Source organism: Heptranchias perlo, chromosome 21, assembly GCF_035084215.1.
Source record: "Heptranchias perlo isolate sHepPer1 chromosome 21, sHepPer1.hap1, whole genome shotgun sequence".
In the NCBI taxonomy this organism is placed as follows: Eukaryota; Metazoa; Chordata; class Chondrichthyes; order Hexanchiformes; family Hexanchidae; genus Heptranchias; species Heptranchias perlo.
This window is the reverse complement of record NC_090345.1, coordinates 5,347,176-5,362,711: the sequence shown is the minus strand read 5'-3', so window position 1 is coordinate 5,362,711 and position 15,536 is coordinate 5,347,176. Positions and strand designations below refer to the sequence as shown.

Sequence of the window (15,536 nt, the reverse complement as noted above, 5' to 3'; positions counted from 1 at the left end):
CACCGCGCAACAATCGCCAAACAGGAGGGTTCCCTCCCAGTCGGGGAACACTTCAGCAGTCATGGACATTCATCCACCGACCTTCGGGTAAGCGTTCTCCAAGGCGGCCTTCGAGACACACGACAACGCAAAATCGTCGAGCAGAAATTGATAGCCAAGTTCCGCACCCATGAGGACGGCCTCAACCGGGATCTTGGGTTCATGTCACGCTACACGTAACCCCACCAGCGAACAAATGTTATCTGTTTTTAATATAACGGGTCAGTTGCTGTCTTTTCTATGTTTCTACCTCTCTATCTCTGTTTTTTTTTGTTTGTTGTTTTTTTTTTGGTGATTTGTATATTCTGTGAGACCTGGCAGGTAACACCTGTCTGTCTGCACACTGATTGCCTTGGCAACGGGCAGTTGAAAAAACTGTCTGTACTCACCAAGCATTGTTCTGTGAATTATAAATGCGATTTCATTTCGAGGATTTCATTTCACATCGTTCACCTGACGAAGGGGGAAGCCTCCGAAAGCTTGTGAATTTAAAATAAAATTGCTGGACTATAACTTGGTGTTGTAAAATTGTTTACAATTGTCAACCCCAGTCCATCACCGGCATCTCCACATTATGAAAAGTAAGATAGTTGCATGTACATACAGCGTCTGGATGGCTCGGAGAGAGGTGAAGGTTCCCTTGGCCAGTGTCTGGATCTTGTTGTCATACAGAGAGAGGAGGCTGAGGTTTTGCAGATCCTGAAACGCATCTGCTCGAATGCAGTTGATTTTGTTGGCGTTCAAAAGCCTAAGGAAAAGAGGAAGTGACATCATCACAGAGGCTTGGACAGGCCAAGCAGTGGAAATCTATCAGGCAAATATTTGGATTCCTGAGCAGCTATTTTGAGGTTTGTTCTTGCGTCGTAACAAGAAAACACGCCTCAACAACAAAGAGTTACACTGAAATTGCAGTAGGGCCCGAGTTTGTAACTTGAGCTGCAGGTGTAACCAATGCTCCTTTTATTGTAAGTGCCAGCCATGGCTCAGTGGGTAACACTCTTGAGTCAGAAGGTCACGGGGTCAAGTCCCACTCCAGAGACCTAAGCACAGGATCCAAGCTGACCCTCCTAGTGTCAGTACTGAGGGAGTGCTGCACGGTCAGAGGTGCCGTCCTCTCGGATGAGATGTTAAACCGAGGCCCCATCTGCCCTCTCAGGTGGGTGTAAAAGATCCCACGGCCGCTATTTCGAAGAAGAGCAGGGGAGTTCTCCCCGGTGTCCTGGGCCAATATTTATCCCTCAACCAACATCACTAAAACAGACGATTTGGTCATTATCTCATTGCTGCTTGTGGGACCTTGCTGTGCACAAATTGGCTGCCGCATTTCCTGCATATGTCATCGGACCTCAATACCCATTTCAAATGGGCCTAACCCACCTGACTCGGGGAGGGGTTGAGGGAATGCCCCTCCCCTGGATGACCAGCACCAGACCCAGGGAACATTGGCCGCGGCCAAAGCGATGGCATTGCCCGGATATTTTCAGGAAACCCTGCAACCCCCCCCACCCACCCCCCCGACTTCTTACCGCCGGGCAGGAGGCCTCAAAATTTCAACGCATGGATTTCCCCCCACCCCCCCCGACCATCTCCCCCCGAAATCTTATGAACGGTGACGTTTTTCGTCGCCCCTGTTTGAAGACGCCAAACTCACAGGAGCTGCAGAGCGTAGAGTCCGTCAAACACTCCTTCCGGAAGCTCACTGATTTTGTTCCCGTACAGGACCCTGGAAGTAGAGGAGGGAAAGGAATTTTAAAGACAGGAATACAACAACGTGGGGGGGGGGGGGCGGGGGGAAGTGGGAGGGAGGTTATTTTCCGAGGGCCCACACCTCGCCCCCCCCGCCTATCGTGGGTGCGCTGCGATGGGCACGAGTTTCAGGCCCCTCGGAAATTGGCCCCCTAATAGATACCTATTAGATGAGTGCGTGTCAGTGCGAATCGAACGACAGCATGAAATGTCCTTTTTATTTTAAGTTTTATGTCCCTCCCCCACCCCTCAACTGACGAATACTCACAGAGAATTGAGTGATCGCAGCCCCTGGAACGCATCAGGTGCAATCTCAGCGATCTGGTTGTTGCTGAGGTCTCTGGAAGAGAAGAGAAAGGCTTTAGGATTCTCCATTTTTTTCATATATTCATTCTGGGGATGTGGGCGTCGCTGGCGAGGCCGCCATTTATTGCCCATCCCTAGTTGCCCCTTGAGAAGGTGGTGGTGAGCCGCCTTCTTGAACCGCTGCAGTCCGTGTGGTGAAGGTTCTCCCACAGTGCTGTTAGGAAGGGAGTTCCAGGATTTTGACCCAGCGACGATGAAGGAACGGCGATATATTTCCAAGTCGGGATGGTGTGTGACTTGGAGGGGAACGTGCAGGTGGTAGTGTTCCCATGCGTCTAGGTGGTAGAGGTCGCGGGTTTGGGAGGTGCTGATGAAGAAGCCTTGGCGAGTTGCTGCAGTGCATCCTGTGGATGGTACACACTGCAGCCACTGTGCGCTGGTGGTGAAGGGAGTGAATGTTTAGGGTGGTGGATGGGCTGCCGATCCAGCAGACTGCTTTGTCCTGGATGGTGTCGAGCTTCTTGAGTGTTGTTGCAGCTGCCTCCATCCAGGCCAGTGGATCCGTACTTAATTAGACACAACAAAGCGAGCCCCAAGTGACTCCTCTAGTAAATAGAGCGCCTGAGATGGTACTGAGGCATACAGACTGGGAAGGCACCCGATCTGTGGTGAGCTGATATGCGACTCCAGTCCCACACCAATGTGGTTAACTCTTGACTGAAGAGGCTTGCATCAAAACGCTTTAAGAAAAAGGCCCACCACCACCTTCGCAGGGCAGCCAGGGACAGGCAATAAATGCCGGCCTTGCCAGTGACGCCCACATTCCCCAGAATGAATAAAAATCGCAGATAGGTACTTTGGGTTAGATTTGTTGTTTGTCGTTTAAATTGGCCCCAGGCTTTTGGGGGAGGGATAGTCGAGGTGTTAAAGGCCTTCCTTCTGCTGCCCCTTAATCTAACAGATGGTAACCGAGGAGAGAGGGGAGAGATGGCGCCAGAAGAACTCAATCAGTGGCCAGCATAAGTTAGTTTTTTACACGAGGTATCAAATATTCATGAGGGGAGATTAGATTTGCTCGAGTAAGGAGCAGTCAAGTGCAGGTTGTTTCATAGTTTGATGCAGCACAGAAGGAGGCCATTCGGCCCATCGTGCCTGTGCCGGCTCTTTGAAAGAGCAATCCACACCCCCCCATTCTTTTCCCATAGCCCAGTAAATTTTTCCCCTTCAGGTATTTATCCAATTCCTTTTTGAAAGTTATTATTGAATCTGTTTCCGCCCTTTCAGGCAGCGCGTTCCAGATCTCGTTGCGTAAAATAACGTTCCCTCATGTCGTCTCTGGTTCTTTTGCCGATCACCTTAAATCTGCGTCCTCTGGTTACCGACCCTCCTGCCACTGGAAACAGTTTCTCCTTATTTACTCTATCAGAACCTTTCATAATTTTGAACGCCTCGACCAAATCTCCTCTTAACCTTCTCTGCTCTAAGGAGGACAACCCCAGCTTCTCCAGCCTCTCCGCATAACTGTTGGTTTTTTTTTTAAATTTTGTCTTTTGGCCTGACAAACGTTACCCGGAAGACAGGCCTCGGACCGGATTTTATTCGGCTAACAATGGCAGGGCAGGTCGCAGGTCGAGTCGGCCCTTGCTGTCACTGTGACGGCCCCCGGAGTGACACTGAGGGGGAGGGGGATGAAATTGGCTCGATTCTCTGACCCACCGCCAAATTGGTATTTGCTGTTCTTACCGTTGGAACCAATCTAAACACGCAAAGAATGGTCCTGCGCCCGTTTCAGGACCCCCCCCCCCCTCCTGCAAAAGTTTGGGTGGAGAAACTAGGCGGAGCAGGGGTCTGACTGGCTTTTGCAATCCCTCAGTGGGCTGACCCTTAAAGGGAGGCCGCTGCAGAACAAAGGTCAGTTCGTTTTTTAAAAATTTAAACTTAGATTTACGTGGAGCCGGTGGTAGTGGGGGGGGGGAGACGGGATAGGAATGCTTCTCACAGGGCCCCGCTGCACTACTGCTGAGGTGCCAGAGCAAAACTGGCAGTGCACTGGAAGCCGTGTCACAGTAACTTCAGGAGAGGGGGTGGGGTAGGCGAGGGAAACTTTAAAAGAGCATAATGCCCCGCACCCTGGTGTAGAAAATAGTTAGCGGGTGCGAAAGGGCGGTAACGGGAACTTAGGAACAGGCCATTCGGCCCCTCGAACCTGTTCCACCATTCAATTTGATCATGGCTGATCCACACCTCAACTCCATTTACCCGCCTTTGCTCCGTGTCCCCTGATCCCCGCACCCAACAAAAATCTATCGGTATCAGTCTTGAAAGCTCTGATTGTCCCCCAGCATCAACAGCCTTTTTGGGGGAAAGAGTTCCAGATTTCTACTACCCGTTGTGTGGAAAAATGCTTCCTGATTTCACTCCTAAACGGCCTAGCTCTAATTTTAAGATTATTCCGCCTTGTTCTGGATCCCCCCACCAGAGGAAATAGTTTCTCTGTATCTACCCTGTCGAATCCCTTTATCATTTTAAACACCTCGATCAGATCACCCCTCAACCTTCGACACTCAAGAGAATACAAGCCTTGTTTATGCAACCTGTGCTCAAAGATTAACTCTTTAAGCCCCGGTATCATTCTGGTGAATCTGCGCTGCACCCCCTCCAAGGCCAGTATATCTTTCCTCGTCTTCTAAATGCTAGACTGAGGTCTGGGAGCAGGTCAGTCAACTAAGTATGGTTAAAACATGATCTGTGAAGACCCAAGAGCACATAAGAGAATAAAAGGATTCATCTCCCGAGAGAGAGAGAAAAAATAATTTCAATGGTCTGCTGAACAACTGCAGTCTCTGAAGCAAAAGTATTAGCCTGTTGCCCACAAATCACCATGGTAACCGGTCCGTGAATGGAGGTTGCTGTGCTCTCTCCTTATCTCTCTGTCTCTTGCCTGATTCTATTTATCATTTATCAGGCTTTCGTGCCTGAAAATTTAATGATCTGGTCTTTGAGAGAACAAAATAATCACATCGACTTTGGGCCTAAAGCCCCAGTAGCTCTCTCTGGACCTCAGGTAATAGTGTGGCGAAATAATTCATCTTCTTGGAGCAAGTTAGAAATACGTTCCTCCAACAACAATCTGCATTTATATAGCGCCTTTAACATAGTAAGACGTCCCAAGGCGCTTCACAGGAGCATCGTCAGACAACAATTTGACACCAAGCCACATAAGGAGTGATTGATGGGACAGTGTAGAGGGAGCTTTACTCTGTATCTAACCCGTGCTGTACCTGCCCTGGGAGTGTTTGATGGGACAGTGTGGAGGGAGCTTTACTCTGTATCTAACCCGTGCTGTACCTGCCCTGGGAGTGATTGATGGGACAGTGTAGAGGGAGCTTTACTCTGTGTCTAACCCGTGCTGTACCTGCCCTGGGAGTGTTTGATGGGACAGTGTAGAGGGAGCTTTACTCTGTGTCTAACCCGTGCTGTACCTGCCCTGGGAGTGTTTGATGGGACAGTGTAGAGGGAGCTTTACTCTGTATCTAACCCGTGCTGTACCTGCCCTGGGAGTGTTTGATGGGACAGTGTAGAGGGAGCTTTACTCTGTATCTAACCCGTGCTGTACCTGCCCTGGGAGTGTTTGATGGGACAGTGTGGAGGGAGCTTTACTCTGTATCTAACCCGTGCTGTACCTGCCCTGGGAGTGTTTGATGGGACAGTGTAGAGGGAGCTTTACTCTGTATCTAACCCGTGCTGTAGCTGCCCTGGGAGTGTTTGATGGGACAGTGTGGAGGGAGCTTTACTCTGTATCTAACCCGTGCTGTACCTGATCTGGGGAGCGTTCAATCTAGGACTAAAATAACACTTGTTCACGTTTGCTGGAAAGGTGAAAGTTCTAATTGTAAATATTAGTTTTTGAATTGAGAGGAAGGTCGTTGAAGAAGAATGAGAAGTTAAGTGGAAGGTCACTTACATCCGGCGCAGCTTTTTATACGGAGTGAACGTTCCCGGTGGAACCGATTTGATTCCGTTCTGTTCCAGTCGTCTGGAATAAAAGTGAAATAGAACGAAGAGGGTGATTCTAAACACGAGGCTGCAAGTTACTGTCAGTGATGTTATCGCACAAACATTTAACATGATGTTTGTTAACTGAGATTCAAACGCAGACCGTAACCCGTTTATGGTAACTGCAGACGGGGGAATTTCATACCAGTGATGGTAGATTAACATCATCCAGTCATTCCCACACAATCGACTCAAAGTATTTTCATAGAATCACATAGCACAGGAGGAGGCCGTTTGGCCCATCATGTCTGTGCTGGCTCTTTGAAAGAGCTATCCAAATAGTCCCACTTCCCCTGCTCTCTCCCCATAGCCCTACAAATTTCTCCTTTTCAAGTACCTGGATAATTCCCTCTTGAAAGTTACTATTGAATCTGCTTCCTCCGCCCTTTCAGGCAGTAATTCGCTGCATAAAAAAAAATTCTCCTCATCTCCCCTCTGGTTCTTTTGCCAATTACCTTAAATCTGTGTCCTCTGGTTACTGACCCTCCCGCCACTGGAAACAGTTTTGCTCTATTTACTTTCTCAAAAACTCTAATGATTTTGAACACCTCTATTAAATCTCCCCTTAACCTTCTCTGCTCCAAGGAGAACAACACGGCTTTTGAAGTCTCTCCTGCTCCTTCAAATTTAATGATTTTCTCCTTGAGCTTTTTGTTAGATTGCGAACACAAAACGTTTAAGAGACAAGGCCGAAACGCACAGTGAGTCTGATCTCCACAGTCCCCGCTCCATCACTCTGCTGCCTCTAGATATGGACTACAACCACTGGGGGAAATAAGCCTCCCAACAACTACCCCTTGCTGCTGCCTCTCCCACTCCCTGTCATCCTCCTTCTCCTGCCTCTCCCACTCCCTGTCATCCTCCCTCTCCTATCCCTCCCACTCCCTGTCATCCTCCCTCTCCTATCCCTCCCACTCCCTGTCATCCTCCCTCTCCTGTCCCTCCCACTCACGTTATCCTCCCTCTCCTGTCCCTCCCACTCCCTGTCATCCTCCCTCTCCTGCCTCTCCCACTCCCGTTATCCTCCCTCTCCTGTCCCTCCCACTCCCTGTCATCCTCCCTCTCCTGTCCCTCCCACTCCCTGTCATCCTCCCTCTCCTGCCTCTCCCACTCCCGTTATCCTCCCTCTCCTGTCCCTCCCACTCCCTGTCATCCTCCCTCTCCTGTCCCTCCCACTCCCTGTCATCCTCCCTCTCCTGTCCCTCCCACTCCCTGTCATCCTCCCTCTCCTGCCTCTCCCACTCCCGTTATCCTCCCTCTCCTGTCCCTCCCACTCCCTGTCATCCTCCCTCTCCTGCCCCTCCCACTCCCTGTCATCCTCCCTCTCCTGCCCCTCCCACTCCCTGTCATCCTCCCTCTCCTGCCCCTCCCACTCCCTGTCATCCTCCCTCTCCTGCCTCTCCCACTCCCTGTCATCCTCTCTCTCCTGTCCCTCCCACTCCCTGTCATCCTCCCTCTCCTGTCCCTCCCACTCCCTGTCATCCTCCCTCTCCTGCCTCTCCCACTCCCTGTCATCCTCCCTCTCCTGTCCCTCCCACTCCCTGTCATCTTCCCTCTCCTGTCCCATCCACTCCCTGTCATCCTCCCTCTCCTATCCCTCCCACTCCCTGTCATCCTCCCTCTCCTGTCCCTCCCACTCCCTGTCATCCTCCCTCTCCTGCCTCTCCCACTCCCGTTATCCTCCCTCTCCTATCCCTCCCACTCCCTGTCATCCTCCCTCTCCTGCCTCTCCCACTCCCGTTATCCTCCCTCTCCTGTCCCTCCCACTCCCTGTCATCCTCCCTCTCCTGCCTCTCCCACTCCCGTTATCCTCCCTCTCCTGTCCCATCCACTCCCTGTCATCCTCCCTCTCCTGCCTCTCCCACTCCCTGTCATCCTCTCTCTCCTGTCCCTCCCACTCCCTGTCATCCTCCCTCTCCTGTCCCTCCCACTCCCTGTCATCCTCCCTCTCCTGCCCCTCCCACTCCCTGTCATCCTCCCTCTCCTGCCCCTCCCACTCCCTGTCATCCTCTCTCTCCTGTCCCTCCCACTCCCTGTCATCTTCCCTCTCCTGTCCCTCCCACTCCCTGTCATCTTCCCTCTCCTGTCCCTCCCACTCCCTGTCATCTTCCCTCTCCTGTCCCTCCCACTCCCTGTCATCCTCTCTCTCCTGTCCCTCCCACTCCCTGTCATCTTCCCTCTCCTGTCCCTCCCACTCCCTGTCATCCTCCCTCTCCTGCCTCTCCCACTCCCGTTATCCTCCCTCTCCTGTCCCTCCCACTCCCTGTCATCCTCCCTCTCCTGTCCCTCCCACTCCCTGTCATCCTCCCTCTCCTGTCCCTCCCACTCCCTGTCATCCTCCCTCTCCTGCCCCTCCCACTCCCTGTCATCCTCCCTCTCCTGTCCCTCCCACTCCCTGTCATCCTCCCTCTCCTGTCCCTCCCACTCCCGTTATCCTCCCTCTCCTGTCCCTCCCACTCCCTGTCATCCTCCCTCTCCTGTCCCTCCCACTCCCGTTATCCTCCCTCTCCTGTCCCTCCCACTCCCTGTCATCCTCCCTCTCCTGTCCCTCCCACTCCCTGTCATCCTCTCTCTCCTGCCCCTCCCACTCCCTGTCATCCTCCCTCTCCTGTCCCTCCCACTCCCTGTCATCCTCCCTCTCCTGTCCCTCCCACTCCCTGTCATCCTCCCTCTCCTGTCCCTCCCACTCCCTGTCATCCTCCCTCTCCTGCCTCTCCCACTCCCGTTATCCTCCCTCTCCTGTCCCTCCCACTCCCTGTCATCCTCCCTCTCCTGCCTCTCCCACTCCCGTTATCCTCCCTCTCCTGTCCCTCCCACTCCCTGTCATCCTCCCTCTCCTGTCCCTCCCACTCCCTGTCATCTTCCCTCTCCTGTCCCTCCCACTCCCGTTATCCTCCCTCTCCTGTCCCATCCACTCCCTGTCATACTCCCTCTCCTGTCCCCCTTCACTTTTTCCTTATCCCCTCCCACTCTTCCTCGACCCCTCCCACTCCATTCTTCACTCCCACTCCCCTCCTACCACCATCCACTCTATCTGCTACTCCCCCTCTCCCTCACTGTAAAATTGACCATTTTCAACTCCACTTGTTTCTATTGAACGAGTCACATTATTTATTTTTCCAATTTCCTCCCGTTACTCGTCGAGCTGCTGTCTCGTGTCAGGATCAGGAACAACCCCCACCCCTCCCCGTGCCAAGCCATTCTCCAGGAACTTGCCCAACTGGCCATTCGTCCAATGTGAGCCTCGACAGTGAGTGCTGACAGGCTATTTGACCACAGAAGGCATCACAACTGAGCTTGATTCTGTCCACACACACATATGTGCTCACACTCACACATACCCACACCTACACACGCGCTCACACACACGTTCACACACTCACGTATACACATACATGTGCACACACATACATGCCCACTCACACACAACTCATACACACACATGATCACACACACGCTCACGCTCACACTCTCATACACACACTCACTCACTCACATGCGCTCACACACACTTTTCCATCCCTATCCCAGGAGTGCTGAGACCGCGTGTAGTGCCCCCCTGAAGCTGGCCGGACTCAGTTCAGCTCCAGCCGAGGCTGGGGCTTCGCAGCTCCCGGGTCTGCCTGGCTCAGCTCCACAGTGAATGGCTGTGGCTGACCATTGAGGTTATTCCCCCCCCACCCCCACCCCCTCCACAAGAGACAACCCCTGACTTACTCCTGTTTCATTCACACAGAAGGAGGGGGAAGTGGGGAGGGGGAGGGAGGAGAGGTAGAGGGAAGGGGAGTTGGAAGGGAGTGGGAGGGGGCGAGGGGAGCTGTAGAGGGAAGAGAGGGGGGGGAGGGGAGGAGAGCGAAGGGGAGGGGGAGAGAGAGAGGAGGGGGGGATGGGGAGCGAGAGGACCTCCTTCTATCTGAACATAATCATGATTTCCCTTTTTAAGAGGATGGTGTGGAGGAGCCAGTAATGTTGTTAAAGGATTAACTAAGATCAACAGAAAGGCACCAGTTAATTTTATTCATCAGACTCTTGAATGTGACAATAAGGTTCTCATCTGCGAGGGGTCGATGTGATGCAAACAGCTCTCGTATCGCATTAGGATCTTTCCTATCTGGAAAGCAACCAAACGGTTTAATTTCCTGCACACAGTTCCTGTGGTTTTATCAATCCTTTCTCCCTCCCGCCCCCGTCTTCCCAGTCCTGAGCCTCTCCCACCCTCTCTGCTTTCTGTTCTACCGTCTGTCTTGCCCCCTCTTTACAAGTATTGGCCTGACCTTTCTGTGTGGCCCAGAATTTTAATCAAGGGACAATGAATTTATACAGAATCTTATCACATCTCCAGGGAACATCTCAAAGCACTTCACATCCAATCAATTTAAAGAGGCAGTGGTTGTTATGTAGGCAAACGTGGCAGTAATTTTTTCACACAGTAAGACCCCACAAACAGCAATGAGATGTCTAATCAGTCACTCTGTTTTTGGTGGTGTTGGTTAAGGGAGGAACACCCGGAGAACTCTTAGTTCCTTTAACGTCCACCAAGACGTGGCCTTGGTTTAATGTCTCACCTGAGAAACAGGGCCACTGGCAATTCAGGGGTCCCCAGCACAGCACTGTCAGCCCAGAATATGATCTGAAGCCCTGGAGCGCAGCTTGAACCCACAATTTATTGCCCAGAAACTACAGTGTCACCAGCTGGCGCTTGGGAGTGTTTGATGGGACAGTGTAGAGGGAGCTTTACTCTGTATCTAACCCGTGCTGTACCTGCCCTGGGAGTGTTTGATGGGACAGTGTAGAGGGAGCTTTACTCTGGATCTAACCCGTGCTGTACCTGCCCTGGGAGTGTTTGATGGGACAGTGTAGAGGGAGCTTTACTCTGTATCTAACCCGTGCTGTACCTGCCCTGGGAGTGTTTGATGGGACAGTGTAGAGGGAGCTTTACTCTGTATCTAACCTGTGCTGTACCTGCCCTGGGAGGCCATGAAGCTGGCACTGTCTAGTAAAAGTAGAATGTGTACGACTCCCCAGCACTGACATCAGCATAAAATTCACCAAGAAATAAAAAAGAGACGTTTAAGAGGATTACACGGAACACTTCTAAAGATCAGGATTTTAATCTGAAGTGCTTATCCCAGGAGAAACCATTAATGTTTAAATATATAATCCTATTTCATGCACAAATGTTTTCCTTAATTAGCCCATTGTTGGGTCCGCTGGCTCGCGTCCCTTCGAGACAGCCACACGTCTTAAAACTTTAATCGCTTTTGTGTAAAATCTGCAACCTTGTGAAGCATTTATTTTTTTCACTAACCAAGCGATTAGTTTTGCCTCCTCTTGTGAGGGCGCTGTCACTTCCTGGGGTCTCCCCTCTTACACAGGAGCTGCCCACCCTCCAGTACCTCATCCAGGGGTCTGCACCGCGTGTGAGTCCAGACCAGGAGAGTCCAAGCGTATTGTCTTCATGTGGGTAAAGGGGGAGGTGGGTAAATGGAGGTGGGTAAAGGTGTGTAGGTGGGTATAGGTGTTGTAGGTGTGTGTCCGGGTATAGGTGTGTAGGTGGGTATAGGTGTGTGTCTGGGGGTCCAGGGGTGTGTCTGGGGGTCCAGGGGTGTGTCTGGGGGTCCAGGGGTGTGTCTGGGGGTCCAGGGGTGTGTCTGGGGGTCCAGGGGTGTGTCTGGGGGTCCAGGGGTGTGTCTGTGGGTTCAGGGGTGTGTCTGGGGGTCCAGGGGTGTGTCTGTGGGTCCAGGGATGTGTCTGTGGGTCTAGAGGTGTGTCTGTGAGTCCAGGGGTGTGTCTGTGGGTCTAGGGGTGTGTCTGTGGGTCTAGGGGTGTGTCTGTGGGTCCAGGTGTGTGTCTGTGGGTCCAGGGGTGTGTCTGTGGGTCTAGGGTGTGTCTGTGGGTCCAGGGGTGTGTCTGTGGGTCCAGGGTGTGTCTGTGGGTCCAGGGGTGTGTCTGTGGGTCCAGGGTGTGTCTGTGGGTCCAGGTGTGTGTCTGTGGGTCCAGGGTGTGTCTATGGGTCCAGGGTGTGTCTGTGGGTCCAGGGGTGTGTCTGTGGGTCCAGGGGTGTGTCTGTGAGTCCAGGGGTGTGTCTGTGGGTCTAGGGGTGTGTCTGTGGGTCCAGGGGTGTGTCTGTGGGTCCAGGGGTGTGTCTGTGGGACCAGATGTGTGTCTGTGGGTCCAGGGTGTGTCTGTGGGTCTAGGGGTGTGTCTGTGGGTCTAGGGGTGTGTCTGTGGGTCTAGGGGTGTGTCTGTGGGTTTAGAGGTGTGTCTGTGGGTCTAGGGGTGTGTCTGTGGGTCCAGGGGTGTGTCTGTGGGTCCAGGGTGTGTCTGTGGGTCCAGGGTGTGTCTGTGGGTCCAGGGGTGTGTCTGTGGGTCTAGGGGTGTGTCTGTGGGTCTAGGGGTGTGTCTGTGGGTTTAGAGGTGTGTCTGTGGGTCTAGGGGTGTGTCTGTGGGTCCAGGGGTGTGTCTGTGGGTCCAGGGTGTGTCTGTGGGTCCAGGGGTGTGTCTGTGGGTCCAGGGTGTGTCTGTGGGTCCAGGGGTGTGTCTGTGGGTCCAGGGGTGTGTCTGTGGGTCCAGGGTGTGTCTGTGGGTCCAGGGGTGTGTCTGTGAGTCCAGGGGTGTGTCTGTGGGTCCAGGGGTGTGTCTGTGGGTCCAGGGGTGTGTCTGTGGGACCAGATGTGTGTCTGTGGGTCTAGGGGTGTGTCTGTGGGTCCAGGGGTGTGTCTGTGGGACCAGATGTGTGTCTGTGGGTCTAGGGGTGTGTCTGTGGGTCCAGGGGTGTGTCTGTGGGACCAGATGTGTGTCTGTGGGTCTAGGGGTGTGTCTGTGGGTCTAGAGGTGTGTCTGTGGGTCCAGGGGTGTGTCTGTGGGTCCAGGGGTGTGTCTGTGGGTCCAGGTGTGTGTCTGTGGGTCTAGGTGTGTGTCTGTGGGTCCAGGGGTATGTCTGTGGTCCAGATGTGTGTCTGTGGGTCCAGGTGTGTGTCTGTGGGTCTAGGTGTGTGTCTGTGGGTCCAGGGGTATGTCTGTGGTCCAGATGTGTGTCTGTGGGTCCAGGTGTGTGTCTGTGGGTCTAGGTGTGTCTGTGGGTGCAGTAGTGTAGTGGTTATGTTACAGGGCTAATTAATCCAGAGAACGTATGCTCCAATCCCACCACGGCAGTTTGAGAATTTGAATTCAGTTTAAAAACTCTGGAAATAAAAAGCTGGGATTGGTAAAAGTCACCATGAAACTGTCAGATCGTCATAAAAACCCAACTTTTTGAATAGTTACAATGTAGGATTGTAATGTCCTTTAGGGAAGGGAAGCTGCCGTCCTTACCCGGGTCTGGGCCTATATGTGACTCCAGTCCCACACCGACATGGTTCACTCTTAACTGCCTATCGTTCATTTTGCACTGCTTGTCCAAGAACAACTTCACCAACCCCCAGCCTGGACAAGGAGGCATCGCAGGCCAGTGCTGAGCCAAACAGACCATTTAATCCGTGCTCCGGGGAAGAACGACCCAGGTATCCTGCTCCTGATCGCTGTCCGGTGACCCCTGCTGGCAAGTGTGTGCACTTCAAGGTGGGAACGGGATTAAAGCCTTGAATGCGATGCCTCCACAGTCAAATAGCTTGCCAGCCGACATTCACACATGAGCAGTGGCCAGTAGCAGGCCGCACTGGGGCATACCATAGGTGACCGTGAAGAGTCAGTGTTGGCGGGCTGTTTTGACTGAGGGGTGGAGGCACGGCAGCCGATTGCCGACTTATTATTTCTTGGCGGCGCTCCGCATGGAACCAGGAGGATGCCAATCATGGCTTCATTGTAACTTTCTTCAACTGTAGATAACCACACGGGATTGGAAACATGTGTGGCCCGTGCGTTTTTGTGGAATTAACTTAGGAAAAAGAACCAGCCCTCACCAATATGAGAAGCAGGTGTGCTCGAGATGGTTTTTGGCGGAAGGGAGGTGCGATGTGTCTCGGAGACCACCCATCCGCAGCGGCCAATTAAAGTCAGCCCCAGTGATATGTTAGCGATTCAGAGGGGAGCCATATATATACACACAGGCCACCTGCTTACAATAACTGTCAAACCTTACAATAGGATAATGATTCAGACCCGGCTCTCATGCAGAGCAACAACCTGCGCAAAGTCACCACTGAGTGTCAGTCCCGGCTGTGGTTTAATGGTTCGGGCTTGTACCTCCAGGCGAGGCTCGTCCTTAACAACCAGGCAAAATGGACCCCACGGGCTGGTTTAATTTGATGCACTTAACGGTGTCAGCCGTGGCTCAGCGGGTCTCACTCTCACCTCTGAGTCAGAAGGTCATGGGTTCGAGTCCTACTCCAGGGACTTAAGCACAAAATCTAGACTGATATTCCCAGTGCCAGTACTGAGGGAGTGCTGCACTGTCAGAGGTGCCGTCTTTCAGATGAGATGTTACACTGAAGCCCCTGCCTGCCCTCTCAGGGACATAAAAGATCCCCCCGGCACTATTTCGAAGAAGAGCAGCGGAGTTCTCCCTGGGGTAATGGCCGATATTTATCTCTCATTAAAACAGATTATCATCTCATTGCTGCTTGTGGGATCTTGCTGCGCACAAATTAGCTGCTGGAGCGCTTTGGGACGTCCTGAGGTCGTGAAAGGCTCTATATGAATGCAAGGCTTGCTTTCCTGCTTTCTTTCGAAACAGGAGTTGATTTTTTGCTTTCTTTTTCCCTCCCACTTTTTTCCCTTCCCACCCAGCTTGTGAAGCTGTTGTGGTGTGGGCCCGAGGGAGCCCTGCCAATACTCAGAGCCTGAGGCTCACACATGAACAGCAGCAGCTCGGGTGAGGTGCTGAAGTTTGCCTGATCACCGTGGAACCCGCACCCTGGCACCAACTGGAAGAGGAGGGGTGAAAATTGGAATTGCGGGGGGGGTGGGGGTGGAAAGAGAGTAAGGACCTTGGAACTGCTTGCTTTGGAAACCTAATTAAAGCTTTCAACATTTGACTGACAACACTGCTCGAGGCAAATTGTTCACTGTGGATGTTGTTCCCTTGGAGAATAATGTGAAGTAGTGGGAGGATTCACAGGCTGATTAACAGTCTGACAGGGTGGCGTTGTCGTTGTTTTTGTATCTTCAGACTCTTCCCTTGCAGAATAGTGTGAATCAGTGGAAGGATTTGCAGAGTGATTAACAATCTGACAGGCACCTTCCATGGCGCTAACCATCTTTATACCATCAAAATGCTCAGTTTCCTCTTCTGTCAAAAGTCTCTTCTCTCCTCAACTCCTGGCTGCCTATAAAGCTCGAGTCCATGCAAGACCTAAATCCTGCTCCTAATATCTGGGAACGCTCGTCAAACACCTCTTCCCACCCTTGGACGGAATGCAAGAGAGGTTTGACCTTTACATTCTCATCTT

The 15,536-nt window shown here is 52.4% G+C and overlaps 1 protein-coding gene across 2 annotated transcripts in view; it reads right to left on the bottom strand.

Annotated features, from left to right (window-relative positions):
- Positions 1-15,536, bottom strand: part of slit1a (slit homolog 1a (Drosophila)) — a 247,292-nt gene that overhangs the window by 80,916 nt on the left and 150,840 nt on the right. For both annotated transcript variants that reach the window (XM_068002018.1, XM_068002019.1), the window contains exons 10-13: positions 6,056-6,127; positions 2,054-2,125; positions 1,691-1,762; positions 644-787 (exon numbers count right to left, since the gene is read on the bottom strand). In XM_068002018.1, the coding sequence (XP_067858119.1) occupies positions 644-787; positions 1,691-1,762; positions 2,054-2,125; positions 6,056-6,127 (360 nt within the window). The remainder of the gene's footprint in view (positions 1-643; positions 788-1,690; positions 1,763-2,053; positions 2,126-6,055; positions 6,128-15,536) is intronic.